Source organism: Thamnophis elegans, unplaced genomic scaffold (assembly GCF_009769535.1).
Source record: "Thamnophis elegans isolate rThaEle1 unplaced genomic scaffold, rThaEle1.pri scaffold_128_arrow_ctg1, whole genome shotgun sequence".
In the NCBI taxonomy this organism is placed as follows: Eukaryota; Metazoa; Chordata; class Lepidosauria; order Squamata; family Colubridae; genus Thamnophis; species Thamnophis elegans.
The window spans coordinates 26,999-50,523 of record NW_022473598.1 but is presented as its reverse complement, the minus strand read 5'-3'; the positions used below and the strand labels follow the sequence as shown (position 1 = coordinate 50,523).

General features: G+C 48.1%; 1 protein-coding gene across 1 annotated transcript in view; it reads right to left on the bottom strand.

Moving 5' to 3' along the window:
• The window catches only part of CCDC88B (coiled-coil domain containing 88B), a 34,220-nt gene that overhangs the window by 5,375 nt on the left and 5,320 nt on the right, over window positions 1-23,525 (bottom strand). Inside the window, exons 6-20 of the mRNA XM_032238348.1 lie at window positions 19,841-19,972; window positions 18,578-18,702; window positions 17,356-17,437; window positions 15,665-15,823; window positions 14,838-14,984; window positions 13,912-14,044; window positions 13,016-13,173; window positions 10,992-11,840; window positions 9,901-10,004; window positions 8,222-8,303; window positions 6,911-7,072; window positions 5,171-5,421; window positions 4,015-4,158; window positions 2,361-2,547; window positions 834-979 (exon numbers count right to left, since the gene is read on the bottom strand). Coding sequence (XP_032094239.1) covers window positions 834-979; window positions 2,361-2,547; window positions 4,015-4,158; window positions 5,171-5,421; window positions 6,911-7,072; window positions 8,222-8,303; window positions 9,901-10,004; window positions 10,992-11,840; window positions 13,016-13,173; window positions 13,912-14,044; window positions 14,838-14,984; window positions 15,665-15,823; window positions 17,356-17,437; window positions 18,578-18,702; window positions 19,841-19,972 — 2,861 coding nt within the window. The remainder of the gene's footprint in view (window positions 1-833; window positions 980-2,360; window positions 2,548-4,014; window positions 4,159-5,170; window positions 5,422-6,910; window positions 7,073-8,221; window positions 8,304-9,900; window positions 10,005-10,991; window positions 11,841-13,015; window positions 13,174-13,911; window positions 14,045-14,837; window positions 14,985-15,664; window positions 15,824-17,355; window positions 17,438-18,577; window positions 18,703-19,840; window positions 19,973-23,525) is intronic.

Genomic DNA, 23,525 nt, shown 5'->3' with positions numbered 1-23,525 from the left:
CATTTGATCCTGGGGGATGCTGCAAAAGTCGCTAAGTGTGAAAAAATGCAGACTCAGACAGTGAGGAGGGTTGGGGAGGAACCTGGGCCAGTCCTGGAGTCTGGGGAAGGCTCTGAGGAGGGCTCTGTGTCGGAGGCAGAGAGGGGGCCAGGGCCGTCTGACAGTTATCAGCTGCCTTCGGAGTCAGACATCAGTGAGGCAGATGAACAGCTGGAGCCTGTTCCCAGTGTGCGCATGTGGAGAGTTGCCAGATGAAGGGAACAGCTAAAGAACAGGGGTCAACTTGGAAGTAAAGCCACAGGTGGACGGTGAATGGCCCCTCCCAGAGGAAACAAAAGAGGAGCGAACGGGGAGTGGAGTTTGCAGGAGAGACCATTAGTTCGCTTCATTGGTTCGTGACTCTCTGAGACTCCTGGCCAAGTTCTGCAGAGATCGGCCTGGCATCTCTCCAAGCCAGAGAAGGTTCGATCCCAGGTAGAGGCAGATTTTTTTCTCTCTCTGGGCTCGATGAGAATATTATCTGCTGAACAAAACTCCGCATTGGCGACAGGGAAGGGCATCAGACCAGTAAACCTGAGCTAGCTCCATTAAGTTGCCCAAACTCCACCCCGCAAGGGATTATGGGGTCGTTAAAAGAAGATGACGATGAATCTTGAGCATTTAACTGGATAACCCAGGAGGAAGGTTATGCACACAAGTTTTTTTTTTTGCAAGCAATCACACACACACACACACACACACACACACACACACACTCTATCACGGAGGGAACCAAGGTTTGAACTGAATTGCTGCTTTTTGGCTCGCGCGACAGCCATTTTGGCAAAACTCACTGGTACTGACGCTGCTCCTCCTGAAAATGTTCTCGGTTTTCCATGCTGCGCTCCAACAGCTGCCTGTTCTCCCTGCTCAACAGCTGGATCTCCAGAAGAAGGTGCCTGTTCTCTTCCTCCTGCTTGCCCTTCAACTGCACTAGGAGCTGCAGAGAAGAACGGAGGTCCGATCACCCGAAGGACCATTGGTGGTGTATCTTGGATATCCAGTTGATAGCAAGAGGCCTTAGACTTATATTAGACTCACAGTACTTTCCAGCCCTCTCTAAGCGGTTTACAGAGTTAACCTCTTGCACCCAACAATCTGGGTCCTCATTTGACCCACCTTGGAAGGACGGAAGGCTGAGTCAACCGTGAGCCTGGTGAGATTCAAACTGCCAAATTGCAGGCAGTTGGCAGGGAGCAGAAGTAGCCTGCAGTACTTCATTCTAAGCACTGCACATTAAGGAAGGAAGGAAGGAAGGAAGGAAGGAAGGAAGGAAGGAAGGAAGGAAGGAAGGAAGGAAGGAAGGAAGGAAGGAAGGCAGGCTGAGTCAAACTTGAGCCTGGTGAGGTGGGCAGTGGGCAGAGTTAGCCTGCAACAGTGCATTCTAACCGTTGTGCAAGAAAGAAAGAAAGAAAGAAAGAAAGAAAGAGAGAGAGAGAGAGAGAGAGAGAGAGAGAGAGAGAGAGAGAGAGAGAGAGAGAGAAAGAGAGAAAGAAAAAGAAAGAAAGAAGAAACAAAGAAAGGAAGGAAGGCAGGAAGGAAGCAGGGAGGGAGGGAGAAAAAGAAAGAAAGAAAAAGAAAGAAAGAAAGAAAGAAAGAAGGAAGGAAGAGGGGGAAAGCAATAGCTCTTAGACTTATAAACCGCTTCACAATGCTTTACAGCCCTCTCTAAGCGGTTTACAGAGTCAGCCTCTTGGAGGAGGGTTGGGGAGGAACCTGGGCCAGTGCTGGAGTCTGGGGGAGGCTCTGAGGAGGGCTCTGTGTCGGAGGAAGAGAGAGGTACAGAGCCATATGCCAGTTATCAGCTGCCTTCGGAGTCAGACATCAGGGAGGCAGAAGAACAGCTGGAGCCTGTTCCCAGTGTGCGCATACAGAGTTGCCAGACACGAAGGGAACGGCTAAAGAACAGGGGTCGACTTGGGAGTTAAGGCCACAGGTGGATGGTGAATGGCCCCTCCCAGAGGAAACAAAAGAGGAGCGACAGGGGAGTGGAGTTTGCAGGAGACAATTCGTTCGCTTCATTGGTTCGTGACTCTCGGAGGCTCCTGGCCAAGTTCTGCAGATCTCGGCCTGGCAGCTCTCCAAGCCAGATAAGGTCTGTGACCGTAAATCCTCCCTCGAAAGACTTTGCTGGAGGTGAAGGAGCAGAATTCACAGCAAATGAAGAAAAGGTTTTTTTTGTCGGGACGACAAGGAGTTGGCTTCATGCTCTCAAGAAGCCTCGTCCAGAACACCCAGATCTATTCTACCTTCTTTCTCTCTCTCTCTCACCCACCCCACCCCACTCAAATTGGGCATGTGTGGGAAGGGGTAGTTTTTACCTCACATTGGGTGCTCAGGCGCCCCAAGGCCGTGTCCAGCTGCTGGTTCTGCTCTTTCAAGGCAGCGTTTTCGGCTTCCAGCTTTGCCTGCTCCAATTGCAGGCCGGTCATCCGGTTCTGCGTCCCCTGGAGCTCACCCTGGAGGTCATCGTGGCCTCGTTCGGTCTGGGCCAATGCCCGTTGGACCCTGCAGGATTTGGGAAAGGGCCACCCTGTTACCAAAAAGCAACTTCTCGTCCTCGCTCCTGTTCCTACCTCGCAGCTCGAATCGACTTCAATGATCCACCGCACACAATATAATCATACGAAGGAGAGAACGAAGGAATTGCCAGTCAGAGTAACAGAAAGAGAATAAAGAGAGTTGGAAAGGGACCTTGGAGGTCATCTAGCCCAACCCCCCCCGCCCAAGCAGGAGACCCTACGCCATTTCTGACAGAGGGCAGTCCAGTCTCTTCTTGAAAGACTCCAGGGATGAAGCTCCCATAACTTCTGAAGGCAACTCCTGTTCCATGGGTTGATGGTTCTCCCTGTCAGAAAGTTCCTCCTAATTTCCAGGTTGAATCTCTCCTTGGTCAGTTTCCATCCATTCTTCCTTGTCTGGCCTTCAAAAGCGCTTTGGAGAATAGCTTGACCCCTTCCTCCTCTCTGGAGAAGCCCCTCAAATATTGGAAGCCTGATATCCTGTCTCCCCTGGTCCTTCTCTTCCCTAGACTAGACATATCCAATTCCTGCAACCGTTCATCGTCTTGTTTTAACTTCCAGGCCTTTGATCATCTTAGATAGATTCAGATTTACAGAGACGGAAGGGACCTTGTAGGTCATCTAGTCCAACCCCGCCATCTAAGCAGGAGACCCAGCACCGTTTCTGACAGAGGGCAGTCCAGTCTCTTCTTGAAAGCCTCCAGGGATGAAGCTCCCACAACTTCTGAAGGCAACTTCTGTTTCATGGGTTGATAGTTCAGAAAATTCCTCCTTATTTCCAGGTTGAATCTCTCCTTGTTCAGTTCCCATCCATTCTTCCTTGTCTGCTTTGGGAAATAGCTGGACCCCCTTCCTCCTCTCTGTGGCAGCCCCTCAAATATTGGAAGATGCTCTCCTGTCTCCCCTGGTCCTTCTCTTCACTAGACCAACCATGCCCAGTTCCTGCAACCGTTCATCGTAGGTTTTAGCCTCCAGGTGGCCTTTGATCATCTTAGATAGATTCAGATGAACAAAGCTGGAAGGGACCCTGTAGGTCATCTAGTCCAACCCCCCCCTCTTGCCAAGCAGGAGACCCTACCTACACCGTTTCTGACAGATGGCAGCCCAGTTTCTTCTTGAAAGCCTCCAGTGATGAAGCTCCTATGACTTCCAAAGGCAACATTGGTTGATTTTTTTCTCACTCTCAGAAAGTTCCTCCTTATTTCTAGGTTGAATCTCTCCTTGTTATGTTTCCATCCATTCTTCCTTGTCCGGCCTTCAGGTGCTTTGGAGAATAGCTCGACCCCCCTCCTCCTCTCTGGATCAGCCCCTCAAATATTGGGAATAACGCTATCCTATCTCCCCTGGTCCTTCTCTTCACTAGACTAGCCAGGCCCAGTTCCCGCAAGCATCAAATGGCTTAAAAACGGCTTGTTAAAGCTGGTGTCCTCCAGATAAATTTACCCAGCCTTACCGTTCATGTTCTTCTTTTAATTTGGCGTATTGCTCGGCCAAATCCTGGTGCCGTCGCTCGGCTAGCTCGAGCCGTTCCTTCTGGGCCTGCAACGCCACCTCTTGTAGGTCCAGGCTGGTCTTCTGTCCCAACAGCTGGTTGTGCCTGTAGGCAGAAAGTTGAGCTTCAGCAAATCATCCATCTTCTTTTAACGACCCCATAATAATCCCTTGCTGGGTGGAGTCTGGGCAACTGAATTTGAGCTGAGTGTTTACTGGCCGGATGCCGTCCCTGTCACCAGTACAGAGTTTTGTTCAGCAGATATATTCTTATTGTGCCCAGTATTGTGCCCTCATTGTTAATTTTAATTGATTTTTTTTAAAAAAATGTTATTGTTAATCCTAATTGGGTTTGTTTGGGATATTCTATTTAATTTTTTTTAAACTTTTGTAATATGTGTGTGTGTTTTTTTATGTTGTACCCTGCCCTGAGTCCTTGGGAGAAGGGCGGCATATAAATCCAATAAACCAAACCAAAGCAAACCAGTGAGAAATATCTGCCGCTACCTAGGATTGAACTCACAGCCTCCGGATTGTGAGGTGAGAGCTCCGCCTCTAGGCCACCGCCCCACTCTCTCTTCAGACTAGAAGACCTCCGAGGTCCCTTCCAGCTCTATTCTGATTGATTCATCTCCTTTTAACGACCCCCATAATCCCTTGTGGGGTGGAGTCTTGGGCAACTGAATGGAGCTGAGTGTTTACTGGCCGGATGCCGTCCCTGTCACTAGAGCCGTGTTTTTTTTCCCCAGCAGATAATATTCTCATCGAGCCCAGAGAGAGAAATATCTGCCTCTACCTGGGCTCGAACTCACAGTCTCCTGATTGTGAGGCCAGAGTTCTACCTCTAGGCCACCACATTACTCCTGGTTGAGCTTCAGGCAATCAACGCATTGTTACATTTAGTCCTTGACTTACGACCACAAATGTCTGCTGCTAACGGAGACATTGGTTAAGTGAATTTCGCCCTGTTTGACGGACTTCCTTGCTCAATTGTGGTCATAAGTTGAGGACTGCCTGTCATGGCTTAATTAAACTGCCGTCCATCTGCAATGGACGAGGGCATCGCTGGCGTGGCCCAGCTGTGATTTCCCACAATCCCCCAGCGGCGGCGGCGGCACCTGCCCTCCAGTTCGCGCTGTTCCTTCTCCAGGCCGCGCAGCGCTGCCTTCAGTCCCGCTTGCTCGCTTAGCGTCCTCTCCATCTCGTCCCCTTGCTGTCGGTGTAGCAGCATCAAGCGATCGTGATCCAGGCAGAGTTGCTCGTAGCGTCTCCGCCATCCCTCCGCCTCCAGCCGGAGCGTCTGGACTTCGGCCTCGTGGTGCCCCGACCTCTGCCGGACTTCAGACAGCTGCCGTAGCAGGAGAGGCCGCTGGGGACGTAGGGATAGGAAGGCAGGTCACCAGAGTCAAAGATTTAAGCTTAAAAATCACAGTGCGGAGCGAAAGAGGCGTCAGCAGCCTCAAATGCAGGCGGTCCTCAGTAGAATGGGGACCAAAATTTGGTTGCTAAGCAAGGTGGTTGTAACATGAAGATGGGCAGCATATGAATTTCTTTCTTTCTTTCTTTCTTTCTTTCTTTCTTTCTTTCTTTCTTTCTTTCTTTCTTTCTTTCTTTCTTTCTTTCTTTCTTTCTTTCTTTCTTTCCTATCTAGCCATCCATTTAATATCTACATATCTACATCTATCTCTCTATTCTGTCTATCACCTATCTATTTTATCTCTAATCTCTCTCTATATATATCATCCATCCATCCATCCATCCATCCATCCATCCATCCATCCATCCATCCATCTATCTATCTCTATCTAACTATCCTCTCCATCATCTATCTGTCTGTCTGTCTGTCTATCTATCTCTGTATCTCTCTATTCTGTCTATCACTTATTTTCTCTCTAATCTCTCTCTCTCCTATATATATCAACTATCTATCTAACTATCCTCCCCATCATCTATCTGTCTGTCTGTCTATTTATCTCTGTATCTCTCTGTTCTATCACCTATTTTCTCTCTCTCTCTCTCTCTCTCTCTATCCTATATATATCAACTATCTATCTAACTATCCTCTCCATCATCTCTGTCTGTCTGTCTATTTATCTCTCTCTATTCTGTCTATCACCTATTTTCTCTCTAATCTCTATCTATCATCTATCTATCTATCTATCTATCTATCTATCTATCTATCTATCTATCTATCTATCATCTATCTATCTATCTATCTATCTATCTATCTATCTATCTATCTATCTATCTATCTATCTCTATCCTATATATATCAACAATCTATCTATCCTCTCCATCATCTGTCTGTCTGTCTATCTATTTATCCTCTATCTCTTTAGTCTATCTATCACCTATCTATCGCTGTTCTGTCATCTGTCTATTCCATCATCTCTCTAGCATCTGTCTTTATCATCTATCTCTATCCATCCATCCATCCATCCATATCATCTTTCTCTTTCTCTCTCCCTCTCTCTCTCCTCCCCCCCCCTCACTCTCCTGTCTATCTCTCTATCATCTCTATCTTTATAAAATATATTACTTACTTCAAGGTAACTCTGGGCTGAGTTTATTTATAAATAAATACATTTATTTAAAATCGATTAATTTCTAAAATTTACACGCCGCTCCATCTCGCTGTTAGAACTCCCTAGCTTAGCCCTGCTCCCAAATGTGGCCACAAGTCACGGACCACCTCAAATTTATTTACAAGGTCGTTAAACGAGTCACATTCAATCGTACAAGCTTTTCCTCGCTCCAGTTGTTAAGCAAAATATCAGTGCGGTTGTTAAGTGAATTGTGCAGTCCTTAAGCGAATCCAGCTTTCCCCTTCGCATTGAGTTTGCTGGTCTGAACCTCACCTGCGAGGGGCTGTTTTGAGGCTGGGGTCCCCCGTTTCCTTCCTGGCCTTCTGATTGTTGCCGCGTCAGGCCTGCCAGCACCGTCTGAAGGCTGCTGGCCAGGGACTCCAGTTGGGTCAGGCGTCCGGTGAGCGCCAAATTCTCAGCCTGGAGAACTGCCTCCTGGCAGGAAAGACAATGCAGCGCGCCAAATTTTTGAAAAGCTCTCCTGCCATTTAGGGGAAAGGGTGTTGCAGGGTTTAGTTCAGGATAAGAGCTGGGAGGGACCTTGGAGGTCTTCTAGTCCAACCCCCTGCTCAAGTAGGAGACCCTGTACATACCATTTCGGACAAAAGATTGTCCAATCTCTTCTTGAAAACCCACAGCGATGGAGAAGGAAGGAAGGAAGGAAGGAAGGAAGGAAGGAAGGAAGGAGAGAGGAGGGAGGGAAGGAAGGAAGGAGAGAGAAGGGAGAGAAGAATTAGAGGGAAGGGAAGGGAGTGGGGGAAGGGAGGGAAGGAAGGAAGAAGAAAGGAAGGAAGGAGAGAAAGGAAGTAGGGAAGGATTAGAGGGAAAGGAAGGAAGGAGAGAGAAGGGAGGGAGGGAAGGATTAGAGGGAAGGGAAAGAAGAAGGAAGGAGAGATAAGGGAGGGAAGAAAGGAAGGAAAAAAGAAAGGAAGGAGAGATAAGGGAGGGAGGGAAGGAAGGAAGGAGAGAGAAGAGAGGGAAGGAAGGAAAGAAAGGAAGGAAGGAGAGAGAAGGGAGGGAGGGAAGGAAGGAAGGAAGGAGAGAGAAGGGAGGGAGGGAAGGATTAGAGGGAAGGGAAAGAAGGGAGGGAGAGGAAGGGAGGGAGGGAGGGAAGGAAAGAAGAAAGGAAGGAAGGAGAGAAGGGAGGGAAGGAAGGATTAGAGGGAAGGGAAGGAAGGAAGGAAGGAAGGAGAGAGATGAGAGGGAAGGATTAGAAGGAAGGGAAAGAAGAAGGAAGGAGAGAGAAGGAAGGATTAGAGGAAAGGGAAGGAAGGAGAGAGAAGGGAGAGAGGAAGGATTAGATGGAAGGGAGGGAGGGAAGGAAGGAAGGAAGGAAGGAAGGAAGGAAGGAAGGAAGGAGGGAGGGAAGGAAGGAAGGAAGGAAAAAGAATAGCAGAATAGGACAGTAACACAGTTGGAAGGGACCTTGGAGGTCTTCTAGGCCAACCCCCTGCTCAAGCAGGAGCAAAGCTCCCTTTAACCAGGGTCTCGCTTAGCAGTGAAAGCTCCCTTGTGGTCACAAGTCGAGGAGTACCTGTGTTTCCCTGCCGGGCTGAAAGGAACCTACATTTTGGAAGGCCTCACCTGTGTTTGAAGCAGTGGCTCCTTGGGGAGGTGCAGTTCCTCGAACTGCCTGACGAGGGCGCCCTCAGGCCGGCCTTTGCAACTGCAACGGCAACACACACACACACACACACACACACACACACACACACACACACACACACACACACAGACCAAAATTGAGGGTGTGATTGGCCAGCTGGGCTGAAAGTGGATCGAGCTCCCTCAGCCACTCCTTTGCCCAGGAATCTATTCAGGGTGGATCTAATTAGAGCCGTTTTGTTGACACTCAACTTTAGAAATGTCTAGAAATGCAGATATGGGCTTTGGATGCAGATTTCCCCTTCCCCTCCTCACCCTCTCTCCTTTCCTTCCTCTCTGTTCTCACTCTTCCTTTCCTTTCCCTCTGTCTTTTCTTTCTTTCTTTCCTTCCTTCCCTCCCTCCGTGTGTCTCTTTCTTTCTCTTTCTTTCTTTCCCTCTGTCTTTTCCTTCCTTCCTTCTCTTCTCCTCTTAGCCTCTCTCCTCTTCTTACCTTCTCTCCTTCCCTCCTTCCTCTCTGTTCTCTCTCTTCCTTTCCTTTCCCTCTCTTTTAATTCCTTCCTTCCTTCCTTCTTTTCTCCTCTTAGCCTCCCTCCTCTTCTTACCTTCTCTCCTTCCTTCCTCTCTGTTCTCTCTCTTCCTTTCCTTTTCCTCTGTCTTCCCTTCCCTTCCTTCCTTCTTTCCTCCTTTTCTTAGCCTCCCTCCTCCCTTCTCTTTTTACCTTCCTTCCTTCCTCTGTTCTCTCTCTTCCTTTCCTTTTCCTCTGTCTTTTCTTTCCTTCCTTCCTTCTTTCCTTCTTTTCTTAGCCTCCCTCCTCTTCTTACCGTCTCTCTTTCCTTCCTTCCTTCCTCTGTTCTCTCTCTTCCTTTCCTTTTCCTCTGTCTTTTCTTTCCTTCCTTCCTTCTTTCCTTCTTTTCTTAGCCTCCCTCCTCCCTTCTTTCCTTCCCTCCTTCCTCTCTGTTCTCTCTCTTCCTTTCCTTTTCTCTGTCTTCCCTTCCTTCCTTCTTAGCCTCCCTCCTCCCTTCTCTTCTCACCTTCCTTCCTCTCTGTTCTCTCTCTTCCTTTCCGTCTTTTCATTCCTTCCTTCCTTTCTCCTCTTAGCCTCCCTCCTCTTCTTACCGTCTCTCTTTCCTTCCTCTCTGTTCTCACTCTTCCTTTCCTTTCCCTGTCTTTTCTTTCTTTCCTTCCTTCCTTCCCTCCCTGTGTGTCTCTTCCTTTTTCTTTCTCTCTTCCTTTCTTTTGCTTTGTCTTTTCCTTCCGTCCTTCCCTCCTCCCTCCTCTTCTTACCTTCTCTCCTTCCTTCCTCTCTTTTCTCTCTCTTCCCTTCCTTTCCCTCTGTCTTCCCTTCCTTCCTTCTTTCCTCCTCTTCTTAGCCTCCCTCCTCCCTTCTCTTTTTACCTTCCTTCCTTCCTTCCTTCCTCTGTTCTCTCTCTTCCTTTCCTTTCCCTCTTTTCTTTCCTCCCTCCCTCCTTCTGATATGGCTGCCCATTTTATGGAATGACAACACCATCACCCCCAAGCCATAAAACCAGGACAAACCTCCCCAGACCCCTACATATCCCCATAGAATTTCCCTGCGTCCAACCTCAGCCGCCTCTTCCCCAAGCCCCCTCCTTGCCAGCAACTGGCAAACCCCCTCCGGTGATCAGCCCCGCCTAACCTGCTCTCCGTCTCTGGCTGAGGTTTTTGCTGTTCCTCCGGCGGGTGGCCTTGTGGCTCAGCTGCATTGCCTTTGGAGGGCCCAGCCCTTTCTCTCGCCAGCTCCTGCAGCAGAATCAGACATCAACCTGTGAGCGAAAGGCCTGGCCTACCATTTTCTCGTTCAATGACTTACAAATGCGCTGACAAAAGACTCTTTCTCAGACTTAACGACCGTCGCAGCCACACGATTGAAATTCAGACTCATGTTTACGACGGCTGCCGGATCCCCTTTTGCAAACCTCCGTCAACGGGGCAAGCCAGTTCCACTTAACGACCATGTTATGACTCACTTACCAACAGCAGTGTTTGGTCAAACAACCAGAGCAAGGAAGGAAGATCATTACACGGGGCCAAATTTACTTAAAACCTATCTGGCTTAGCAACAGAAAGTTTGGGGGCTCAGTTGTAGTTGCAAGCCAAGGACTAGTGCCCACCAGCGGCCAGCGGATCTGGCAGCAGAGTCAGACAATGAGGAGGTTGGGGAAGAGCATGGGCCATGTTCCTAGAGGCTGGGGAAGGTTCGGACGAGGGCTCGGCAGAGAGAGGGCCGAGGCCGTCTGGCAGTTCTCAGCTGCCTTCGGAGCTAGACAGCAGTGAGGCAGAGGAACAGCTGGAGCCTGTTCCCAGTGTGAGCATGCACAGAGCTGCCAGAAGAAAAGAACAGCTCAGAAATCAGGGTCGACTTGGGAGTAAGGCCACAGGTGGACGGTGAATGGCCCCTCCCAGAGGACATAAAAGAAGAGGGATAGGGGAGGTTTTTTTTGCAGGAGACAATTGGTTCCTTCGTTCATTTGTTTCAGGAGTGTGAAGATCTGTCCGTGACTCTCAGAGACTCTGTGCCCAAGTCTTTCCTTGCATCTGGACAATATTTACATGGCAGCTTTCCAAGATAGATAAGGTCTGTGGTCATAAATACTCCTTTGAAAGTCTGTTTGCCAGGCCTTGGCTGAAAGTGAAGGAGAGGAATTCCCGTTCGTTTCATAAAAGGGGTTTTGTCGGGACCAGGAATCTGCCTCCTGCTTTTTTGGGGGAGCCTACAGTCCCGCTTACCTGCTCCAAAATGGTGGCTGCTTTCTCCTTATCCTCCAGTTGCTTTCTCAAGTTCACGTTCTCCTCTTCCAGCTCCCCGAGACTTTGGAGAACCCCTTGCAGGCTGGCGTGATCTGCGGCCTGCTGGCGTGTTTGAGCCTCCAGGAGGGCCAGCTGGCGTCCCTGCTCAGCCAGCGCCTCCTCTTGCGCCTGAGTTTTGGCTGCCAGCCGCCAGCCGTCCTTCTCCGCTTGCCGCCGGCCGCTCTCGGCCCGGCTCAACGCTTCTTCCAAAGCCCCTTTCTCGACCTCCAGCTGAGCCAAGGTGACCCTGAGCTCTTCCACGCTCCGTTGCAGGTTCTGTAGCTCCTGTTGAGCTTCGGCCAAATCTTCGTCCTTTCGTCGGAGCGTCTGGTCTAACTGGGCGCCCCGAAGACGCTCCTTCTGAAGGCTTTGCTGCGCCTGGTTTAAGTCGACCTCAGCGCGGGTGGCTGCTTCTTGCAAAACCCGCGATCCGGCATTTAACGTCTCCTTCTCCCGCTCTAACGCCTGGATCTCTTCAACCAGGCGCCCGGCCTCCGCATGCCACCGCTCACATTCCTTCTGGGCTTCGGCGTACGCACCTTGGATGCCATTCAGCGTCTCCTCAAAGCTCGCGGCACGTCTTGATTCAGCCTCCCGCGCCTGCTCGGCCTCCCGCAGTCGAGCCTGAGCACTGGACAAGGCAGCCTTCATTTCAGTTAGCGAGGTCTCCGATTCCTGTTTCGGGGCCTGGCCTTCCTCCCTTTCGGTCTTTCGGTGCGGCGAAATCCCTGGTTTGTGTGCTTGATCATCGAAGTTCTCTTCTTCTGCCTGGCCGGGCCGCCGTTCTGGCTAAGTGAGACAGAAATGAGAGTTGGGATTGCTGCTGAATGCGTTGCCCCAAAAGATATGCCTTTCCTGCCCACCCACCCCCGCAAAAAAAGAGGGTAGATTTGCAAAGGATTGGTCATTTGCATCCTTTTAGAGAGTCATTTGAGGCCACTCGGAGGTTTATCTTGTATCCTCAGGGTCGCCTGAGCTTTCTCCACACTCATTTGCACTACTCCGGTCAGGGGTGGGCTTCCAAAATTGCAGCAACGGGTTTGCTGCGCTGTTGCTGGATGGACGTGGCAGTGGTGGGCGTGGCCTAGTCAGCCTCCTGCACCACGATGTGGGGGGGGGAGGCATTTTTCACCCTCCCCAGGCTCCGGAGGGTTTCCTCGAGACTCCGGGAGGGCGAAAACCGCTTCCCCTGAGCTCCAGAGCCCCGTATCTGGACTTCTGGAACTTCCAGGAGGCCCGTTTCCCCCCCTCCCCGAAACTCCGCGATAGCCCTGCACATACCTGGCATGATAAAGGGGCTATAATGAGACTCCTGGGAGTGGCAGGGTGGTTTGGGATTGGTGGGGTGGACAGCCAAGGGTGGCCTTTGGGGGTTCACCGAACTGGGCAGAATCCCAAACCCGTGCGAAAGAGATAAACCTCCAAGTGTCCTCAACGACTCTCTAAAAGGATGCAAATGACCAGCTGTCTGCAAGGAGGATCAATCCTTCCCTTCCCCACCATCCAGTCAGAACTGAAGAAGCTTCTTGGAGGAGAAGTGAAAGGTCTTTAAAGAAGATACAAATAAACCTCCAAGTGGCCTCAACGACCCTCTCAAAAGGATGCAAATGACCAGCTGTCTGCAAGGAGCATAAATCCTTTCTTTCCCCACCACCCAGTCAGAGCTGAAGAAGCCTCTTGGGATGAAAAGCGAAATGTCTTTAAAAGAAAGTCCAGTAGCCTCCTGAAAAAGCACCGTTGGGACCCCTTTCTTCTCCCTGTGTTTGCCTTCCGGAGAACCAGGGAGAGTCAAAATCGGAGCCGCTTCCTCAAACTACATTTCTACTCTGGGCTCAGATTTCTCTTATCTGCCGGCTGTTTTGATTGCAGCTCTTCCTCCTGTCCCTCAAGGTTATTCTCACCATCCATTGCGCCCATTCCTTAATGATAGGACCGGGTCCAACAGCTCCCTCTCTCTTCCATACCAGCCCATCAAGGTTGGCGTCCTTCAGCTCTGCTTCCATCTTCTTTGATCCCAACGTAAGCTGCATCCTACGACGTTCCCGGTTCTCTTTTTCCACAGCTAGCAATCGATCGGACTCCTTCATCTCACAGTGCAGCAAAAGGGGAACTTCGGGGAAGTCTGCAACCAGGAGGGAGAAAAAAATATACCGTATTTTTCAGAGTATGATACACTTCCCCCCCTAAAAGAGGGTGAAAATTTGGGGGCATCTTATATACCAAATGTAACCACGCCCACCCACTGGCTCCCACCCTTTGGCCTCTGCCTCCCAGAAATTTGCTTCCTTGCAGCAAACAGAAAACAGCCTGTTTCAGTTTCAGCTTCAGCACAGCTTGATTAGCACAAGCAGCTGATTGTTGGTTGGATCAGCCTCCCGACCATCAGCTGTTTCAGGCTGCAGGGATTGCCATAGCCTATTGCATGCCCCATTTTTGGCCTCCGCGTGCCACATTTTCCATACATTCCAAATCCCTGCTACCTGGAATGGGTGGGAAATGGGGCGCGGAGAGGCTGAAAATGGGGCGTGCAGAAGCGGCAATAGGCTATGACAATCCCTGCAGCCTGAAACAGCTGATCGTCAGGAGGCTGAGCATACCGACAATCAGCTGCTTGTGGTCATCAAGCTGTGCCGAAATTGAAACTGAAACACGCTGTTTACTGCAAGGAGGCAAATTGCTGGAAGGCAGAGGCAGATATTTTTTTACTTGTCTTCTTCTCCAAAAGCTAGGTGCGTCTTATACTTCGGAGGGTCTTATACGCCAAAAAAACGCGGTATATATAATTTTTTGCTTGCAAATGTGTAGGGAAGGAAGGCCGGGTGATCTGGGAGAAATGAATATCGGGACAGGTAAAACTCACCATTTGTATCCAGGTGAGAATACTCAGACCACGATTCTCTCGGAGCATTCTTCAAAGTTTCTCCCAGCTGCTTTTTCAGGAGGAAATTCTCCCTCGAAAGCTCCTCCGATTGGCAAGAAAGCTGCTCCCATTCCTGAGGAATTGAAATTTTAACCACAACGTTGAGTCTATCGTTCCCCATTTGGACCCAGGAGTCCTCATCTCAAACGATTTAAGCCCCAGAGCTCACTGTAACAGCATTGCCAAAAAGGCATTAAGAGTTGTTAACTTCTTCTCCAATAACTTTGTACTGCTAACTAGGGCATACAAAGCCTTTGCCAGACCAATCCTCGAATACAGCTCGTCTGCCTGGAAATCCACATTGTATAGTGGATATTATTACGATTGAGAGGGTCCAGGGGTATTTCACGAGAAGAGTATTCTGTCAACTCCTGAGAGAAGAGGGGGGAGTGCATTCCACGCATTCTGTCGGCTAAAGTCGGATCTCAGATTATCGCAGCAGGCTTGGGAGGGGTGCACCTCATTGGGGAATGTGATTTATGACACAGACTGAGGGGAGAGGGAGGAATAGGGATAAAGTTCAGCCATAACTCAAACAAAGCTTAGATCCGACTGCAAAAAGATCTTGCCAAAAATAAATGCTCCTAATAAGTGACTAATTTTCTGTTGAAGTTTGCTCCGAGGCTCGTGAATCAACTAGGGCATTTTTGGGAAACCTGACATATTCCACTCCTCTGCTCACAACAGAATCCCTTATGCCACCAGGTTTGAAATTTTGGGCTTGGACAACCTGGAACTACTCCACCTACAGTCTGACCTAAGCGTAGCACACAAAATTGTGTGCTACAACATTGTGTGTCAACAGCTACTTCAGCTTCAACCTCAATAATACGGAGGCAAACAATAAGATTCTTTTTCAACCGCACCTCTTGGATCTGGTTCAAGTGGTTCTGCAGGCGCAGGTTTTCTTTCTCTGCTAGACTCAGGCGCTGGTCTCGGGCGTGAACGGCGTCTAGTTCTTCCTCCATCATGGCTTTTGCCTCCAACAAAGCCTTGGTGAAGTCACGCTCCTCCTGAGAATCAAGAGGACCTATTTAAGCCCAGGGGTGGGATTGAAAAATGTTAGCAACCTGTTCTCTGCCCGGTTGCGGAGTGGGCGTGGGCCATGGTGGGCGTGGCCTACTCAGCCTCCTGCACCTGAGCCTCCGGGAGGCCCCCTTCGGCTTTGATCTCCGTTTCAAAACTAAAGAGCCAGCGCTGTCCGAAGACGTCTCCGTGGTCTTGTGGCCGGCATGACTAAACGCCGAAGGGGCAGGGAATGCTGTTCCCTTCCCACCAAAGGTGGCTCCTATTTTTCTACTTGCAATTTTTACGCGCTTTCGAACTGCTAGGTTGGCAAAAGCTGGGACAAGTCACGGGAGCTCACTCCATTACGCAGCGCTGGGGATTCGAACCGCCGAACTGCCGACCTTTCTGACCGACAAGCTCAGCATCTTAGCCACTGAGCACATCCCTATAGAGACCATTACAGGGGCGGGATTTTGCAAATCTCAAAGTCCCTCTCCCCTCCCTCTTATCTTTATGCTGCAAGAAACTAGGGAGGGTCCCTCCGGAGATATTTCCCATGCATCCCTTTTCCTTCTGAGGGCTCAGCCGTCTCTTATCTGTCTCCCGCCTGGTCTGCAGCCCTTCCACCTGTCTCTCAAAGAGTCGTTCTCACATGCCAGACCCAAAGCCAAAATGAAATGGTCACCTTGAGCTGCGCCCGGCATCGTTCCAGAGCTGGTATCCTTTCCCGCAAGGCCGTCAGCTCCGACTGAAGCCGCTCCGCCCGGAACGCCTTCTCTCTCAAGGCATCCAATTCGTCCTGGTACAACCTGGCTTGGCGCACCTCGCCTGCCAACGTGCGGTTCTGGGTAAGAAGGAGCAAACTGGAGATGACATCATCCCGAGGATGTCATACTTGCCGATGATGTCAGGAGACGCCGGCCGTTCTGACATCGTCTTGGCTCTTTGCAAATTCCAGCCCCATCCTTTTCTTGACCCCATAGATAGCTGAACTGGTCCTTGAAGATACAGTTGGTCCTCGACATACGACCAAAATTGGGCCCAGTATTTCTGTTGCTAAGCAGGACCATTGTTAAGTGAGTTTTGCCCCACTTTGCAACCTTTCTTGCGGCAGTGAAGGAAATTTACAGCCTGAGAAACTAGGGAGGGTCCCTTCTGAGCCTCTTTCTCCATCCATTGTGCAGCTGAGGGCTCAGCTGCCTCTTATCTCTCTGTTGCCTAAAGCCACATTAATAGAATATAGCCCATCTGAAAGTACAAATCTCCCCATGTCTCCTTTACAGCCTGAGAAACTAGGGAGGGTCCCTTCTGAACCTCTTTCTCCATCCATTGTACAGCCCAGGGCTCAGCTGCCTCTTATCTGCCAGTTGCCTAAAGCTACATTAATAGAATCTAGTGCATCTGAAAGTACAAATCTCCACTGTCTCCTTTACAGTGTGAGAAACTAGGGAGGGTCCCTTCTGAGCCTCTTTCTCCATCCATTGTACAGCCCAGGGCTCAGCTGCCTCTTATCTGCCAGTTGCCTAAAGCCACATTAATAGAATCTAGCGCATCTGAAAGTACAAATCTCCACTGTCTCCTTTACAGCCTGAGAAACTAGGGAGGGTCCCTTCTGAGCCTTTTTCTCCATCCATTGTGCAGCCGAGGGCTCAGCTGCCTCTTATCTGCCAGTTGCCTAAAGCTACATTAATAGAATCTAGCGCATCTGAAAGTAGAAATCTCCACTGTCTCCTTTACAGCCTGAGAAACTAGAGAGGGTCCCTTCTGAGCCTCTTTCTCCATCCATTGTACAGCCCAGGGCTCAGCTGCCTCTTATCTGCCTGTTGCCTAAAGCTACATTAATGGAATCTAGCGCATCTGAAAGTACAAATCTCCACTGTCTCCTTTACAGCCTGAGAAACTAGGGAGGGTCCCTTCTGAGCCTCTTTCTCCATCCCTTGTGCAGCCGAGGGCTCATCTGCCTCTTATCCAATTTTTCCCATGGCTTTTTTTGAGTCTTCTTCATCTCCCAAGGGCTCTTCCTACAAGCCAGGGGTGGGTTGCTGCCAGTTTGGCCCAGTTCGGCTGAGCCGCTAGTGGAATTCGGGCCTGGGTCACAGAACCGGCAGCGACCCAGGCCTGCCACGCCCACAAAATGGTTCCCTCGCTACCGCTTGCTCCCATTTTGGATTGTAGTGATTTAGTGTTCTTCTGCGTATGCGCGAAGAACAATTGACATTGAACAGCGCATAGGCATGTAGTAACACCGACAGCAGCCCTCCTCTGCTACAGACCATTATTGGGTCCTCCTCAACTTACGAACCAATCATTTAAACCATTTAAGATTCCAAAGTCAGACCAATGAAGCCTGTGAGGTTTTGTTATAGAGAAAAGCACCTCTTGTTGACTCTTTCGAAGCTGCTGCTCCAAATTCCTGGATTCCTCTTGTTGATCCAGCAGCTCCTCCATCTTCCTCGCCCTGAAACAAGGGACTGGAAAGTCAGGTCTCAGGAAGGGGATGATGGGCGTCACGGAGACCCAAAAAGGAGGTAAAAGAAAGAAGGGAGGGAAGAAGGGAGGGAAGGAATTTGTGAGAAGAAAGGGGAGGGGAGGGGAGAAGAGGAAGGAAGGGAGGGAGGGAGGGAGGAAATTTGTGTGAGAAATTGGAAGGGAGGGAGGAAGAGCAGGAGGGAGGAAGGGAAGGGAAGAAGGGAATTTGTGTGAGAAAAAAGAAAGAAGGAAAAAAGAAAGAAAGAAAGAAAGAGAAAGAAAGGAATTTGGGTGAGGAAGGAAGGAAGGAAGGAAGGAAGGAAGGAAGGAAGGAAGGAAGGAAGGAAGGAAATTTGTATGAGAAATTGGAAGGGAGGGAATTTGTATGAGAAAAAGGAAAGAAGGAAAAAAGAAAGAAAGCCAAAGACAGAAAGAAAGAAAAAAGAAAAGAAAGAAAGAAAAAGAAAAGAAAGGAAGGAAGGAATTTGTGTGAGGAAGGAAGGACATTTGTGTGAGAAAAAGGAAAGGAAGAAGGAAAGAAAAAAGAAAAGAAAGAAAGGAAATTGTGTGGGGAATGAATGAATGAATCAAGGAAGGAAGGAAGGAAGGAAGGAAGGAAGGAAATTTGTGTGAGAAATTGGAAGGGAGGGAGGAAGAGCAGGAGGGAGGGAGGGAAGAAGGGAATGTGTGAGAAAAAGTAAAGAAGGAAGAAAGAAAGAAAAAGGAAGAAAGGAATTTGTGTGAGGAAGGAAGGAAGGAAATGTGGGTGAGGAATTGGAAGGGAGGGAGGAAGAGCGGGAGGGAGGAAGGGAAGAGAGGAAGGACATTTGTGTGAGAAAAAGTAAAGAAGGAAGAAAGAAAGAAAAAAGAAAAGGAAGGAAGGAATTTGTGTGAGGAAGGAAGGAAATTTGTATGAGAAATTGGAAGGGAAGGAGGGAGGGAAGGGAGGAAGGGAATTTGTGTGAGAAAAAGGAAAGAAGGAAGAAAGAAAAAGGAAAGAAAGGAATGTGTGTGAGGAAGGGAGGGAGGGAGGGAGGAAGAGAAGGAGGGAGGGGAATATTGCAGTGACTTCTGAAACCCTCCACGTCCTCAGAGCCTCTCCCCTCCCTTCCTCATCCCCATAACTCACAGCTCGGCTTGCAGACGGCGCACATGGGCTTGACGTTCGGCAAGCTGAACCCCCAGGTGGGCGTGGTTGCTCTCCAGCTGGGCCACAGGGGGGGCTCCCTGTTTCCGGGTCAGCTCCCACAGTTGCTGTGCAGGAAGGAAGAATGAAAAAAAAAAAGGAGGTGGAAGGTGGAGAGAGGGTCAGCCTCACTCGGAGGCATCTTGAAAGGACCACGATGAAGGATGAGAATTATTCCCAGGGCCTTTTCTCACACAGATAGAGCTCAACTTATGACCACCCATTTAGTGACCATTCAAACTCACAACAGCATTGAACAAAGGTCCTTCCCCTTCCCCTCACTTCTCTTTTCCTTTCCTTTCTTCTATCTTTCTTTCTTCTATCTTCCTTTCCTTTTCTTCTTTCCTTCTTTCACCTTTCCCCTTTCTTTCTTTCCTCCCTCCCTCCTTCTCTCCCTTTCCTTTCCCTTTCTTCTATCTTCCTTTCTTTTCCTTCCCTTCCCTTCCCACTTCCTTTCCTTTTCTTTATTCTATCTTCCTTTCCTTTCCATCTTTCCTTTCCTTTCTTCCATCTTTCCCCTTCCTTTCCTCCCTCCCTCTCTCCCTTTCCCTTCCCTTTCTTCTTCCTTTCTTTTCCTTTCCCTTCCTTCCCATCCATTTCTTCTATCTTCCTTTCCTTTATTCCATCTTCCTTTCCTTTCCATCTTTCCTTTCTTCCATCTTCCCCCTTCCTTTCCTCCCTCCCTCTCTTCCTTTCCCTTTCCTTTCTTCCATCTTCCCCCTTCCTTTCCTCCCTCCCTCTCTTCCTTTCCCTTTCCTTTCTTCCATCTTCCCCCTTCCTTTCCTCCCTCCCTCTCTCCCTTTCCCATCCATTTCTTCTATCTTCCTTTCCTTTCCTTGATTCCATCTTCCTTTCCTTTCCATCTTTCCTTCCTTTCCTTTCCATCTTCCCCCTTCCTTTCTTCCCTTCCTCTCTCCCTTTCCTTCCCTTCTCCTCCCCTCGACAACAGTGGCAAAAAGGTTGTGAAAATCATGCCTGATTCTCTTAACAACCTCCTCGCTTATCCAATTGTCGTTCTAAATCGAGGACCCCCTGTAAGACAGAGCTTGTATTCATGATTGTTCTTCTGGCCTGGTCTACCTCACAAGTCTGATGTTGACTGTACCAAAGCTAGGATCTAATCGGATTCCTGCACAGGGGTCTCTGGTGATCTGAAGATCTTCCCTAGGGGACGAAGGCAGGAGAGGCAACAGTTGTGTCTCTCACCTCCAATCCCGCATCTCGCTCGGCGACCAGCTTTTGAACTCGGGCCCCAACATCCCACAGGAGCTGTTGCATGCTGGAAGGGTCCATCTCTCTCCACTGCAACCCCAGGACATTTTCCGGTTCCTGGCTCACCTGGAAAGAAAAAGCGAGGAGTTTTTTCTCTCTCTCTCTCTTAAAAACCAATTATTGGCACTTCTGTTTGTTGATGTTGCAAAACCCCGGATCCAGGGGTGAAATCCAGCAGGTTCTGGCAGGTTCTGGAGAACCGCTAACAGAAGTTTTGAGTAGTTCGGAGAACCGGCAAATGCCACCTCTAGCTGTCTCCAGGAATGGGGTGGGAATGGGGATTTTACAGTATCCTTCCCCTGGCATGCACATTAAGCCACACCACGTCTTTAATGAAGATGATTACATTTGACAAGTTTAATGAAAAGAAGGACCAGGGGAGACATGATAGCAGTCTTCCAATATCTCAGGGCCTGCCCCAAAGAAGAGGGAGTCAAGCTATTCTCCAAAGCACCTGAGGGCAGGACAAGAAGCAATGGGTGGAAACTAAACGAGGAGTGAAGCAGCCTAGAACTAAGGAGAAACTTCCTGACAGTGAGAACAATCAATCAGTGGAACAGAATTTGCCTCCAGAAGTTGTGAATGCCCCAACACTGGAGGTTTTTAAGAAGATGTTGGATAACCATTCGTCTGAAATGATATGCGTACGTTCTCCTGGTCGAACTGGGGGATGGACTAGAAGACCTCCATGATCACTTCCAAATATTCTATTCCATTCCATATTCCATTCCATATTCTATTCTATTCTATTCCTATTCCTATTCCATTCCTTTCCATGTTCTGTTCTATTCTATACTATTCCATTCCATTCCATTCCATTCTGTTTTCTATATATTCTATTTTTATTCTATTTTATTCTATGTTCTGTCCTGTTCTGTTCTATTCCATTCTATTCCATTCCATTCCATGACATTACATTCTATTTTCTATATATTCTATTTTTTATTCTATTTTATTCTATGTTCTGTTCTGTTCTATTCTATTCTATTCCATTCTGTTTTCTATATATTCTATTTTTATTCTATTTTATTCTATGTTCTGTCCTGTTCTGTTCTATTCCATTCTATTCCATTCCATTCCATGACATTACATTCTATTTTCTATATATTCTATTTTCTATTCTATTTTATTTCTACTATTCTATTCTATTCTATTCCATTCCATTCTATTTTCTATATATTCTATTTTCTATTCTATTTTATTTCTACTATTCTATTCTATTCCATTCCATTCTATTTTCTATATATTCTATTTTCTATTCTATTTTATTCTATGTTCTGTTCTGTTCTATTCTATTCTATTCCATTCCATTCCATTCTATTTTCTATATATTCTATTTTCTATTCTATTTCTATGTTCTATTCTATTCTATTCCATTCCATTCCATTCTATTTTCTATATATTCTATTTTCTATTCTATTTTATTTCTATGTTCTATTCTATTCTATTCCATTCCATTCTATTTTCTATATATTCTATTTTCTATTCTATTTTATTCTATGTTCTGTTCTGTTCTATTCTATTCTATTCCATTCCATTCTATTTTCTATATATTCTATTTTCTATTCTATTTTATTTCTATGTTCTGTTCTGTTCTGTTCTGTTCTATTCTATTCTATTCTATTCCATTCTATTCCATTCCATTCCATTCTATTTTCTATATATTCTATTTTCTATTCTATTTCTATGTTCTGTTCTATTCTATTCTATTCCATTCCATTCCTTTCCATTCCATTCCATTCTATTTTCTATATATTCTATTTTCTATTCTATTTTATTTCTATGTTCTATTCTATTCTATTCCATTCCATTCTATTTTCTATATATTCTATTTTCTATTCTATTTTATTCTATGTTCTGTTCTATTCCGTTCCATTCCATTCCATTCCATTTTCTATATATTCCATTTTCTATTCTATTTCATTTCTGTGTTCTGTTCTGTTCTATTCCCTCGGGGCCTGGAACCTCAATTTTCTCTTTTGCATCTCAGCCGTTAATTTTGGCTTTCCAACTGCAGCAAAGTCACTTGGAGCTGCAGGGGAGGAATAATTAACAGGATGCGCAGGGAGAGAGAGCCTGTTTTTCTCCCCCTTTTTTTGCTGCAGTGAAGAATAGACGATTGTAGGAAGCAGCAGTCGATTCACGCTACAATTAAGCAACTGCAGTTTTCCACATTTCGACAATCTTAATTCTTTCCCGCTGAGCTCGTCTGCCTGGAATCCACACTGTGTATCGGACATTAATACGATTGAGAGCGCCCAGAGTTTCGCGCTTTCCACGCATGCGCAGAACGCCTGCGCGATCCTCCAGGAGCAGCTGGAGCATCGCGCAGACGCTAATACGCATGCGTGCGCCGCGTGCGTGCACGCGCGCACAGCGTGCGTGCGCGAGGACGCCGCCGGCCTCGTTCCAACCGATCCGGTTGGAACGGGGCGAGAAACCCACCCCTGGCCCAGAGGTATTTCACGAGAAGAGTCCTCCACTCCTCTGCTCACAACAGAATCCCTTATGCCCACCAGGCTCAAAATTTTGGGCTTGGACAACCTGGAACTACGCCGATTAAGGCCTGACCTAAGTGTAGTACACAAAATTGTCTGCTACAACATCCTACCTGTCAATGAACTACTTCAGCTTCAACCGCGAATAACACACGATCGATAAACAATCGATACTAACTCAAGGGAAACCGCTCCGAACTCGACTGCAGAAAATACGACTTCAGCAACAGAGTGGTCAACACCTGGAATGCTCTACCCGACTCCATTGTTACTATATCCTCAACACCCCCCCCCCCAAACCTTTAACCTTAAACTGTCTACCGTGGACCTCACCCCATTCCTAAGAGGTCCGTAGAAGTGGGCGTGCATAAACGCACCAGCATCCTGCACAGCTGAGGGATTTTTAATCGATTCGCCTTAGAAGTCTTTACTGTATTATTTTTTTTGGCGGAGGAGCCCAGAGATAATGGAATGCAAGAAACTCCTAAGTGAGAAGCAACGGTCAGCCAGATGTGCAGACTGGGTCTGGCCTTTTGGTCCACCTCTTGAGTCCTTTCCCTGCGCTGATGTTGGGGTTTGATGTTAAAGGTCTTGCAGGATTTTGAGCTGTTCCGAAATCAAACAGCCTTTCGCAATTGACCGATGGGGATTTGGTCAATGCCGATCAGGTTCAATTGCCGTTACAATTATTTTTCATGCAGTCAGCCAGGTGTTCAGTCTAGATTTGGCATTTTATCCACCGATCGAGCGGATAGGCAGATGTGGATGTTTGATAGTGTTAAAGGTCCCTTTTCGGGATTTAAGTTGTACTGACTCCAGCTGCCGATGCAATTGACCGATGGGGATTTGGTCAATGCCGATCAGGTTCAATTGCTGTTGCAATTATTTTTCATGCAGTCAGCCAGGTGTTCAGACTGGATTTGGCATTTTATCCAGCAGATAGGCAGATGTGGATGTTTGATAGTGTTAAAGGTCTCTTTTCAGGATTTAAGTTGTCCCGACTCCAGCTGCCGATGCAATTGACCGATGGGGATTTGGTCAATGCCGATCAGGTTCAATTGCCGTTATAATTATTTTTCATGCAGTCAGCCAGATGTTCAGTCTAGATTTGGCATTTTATC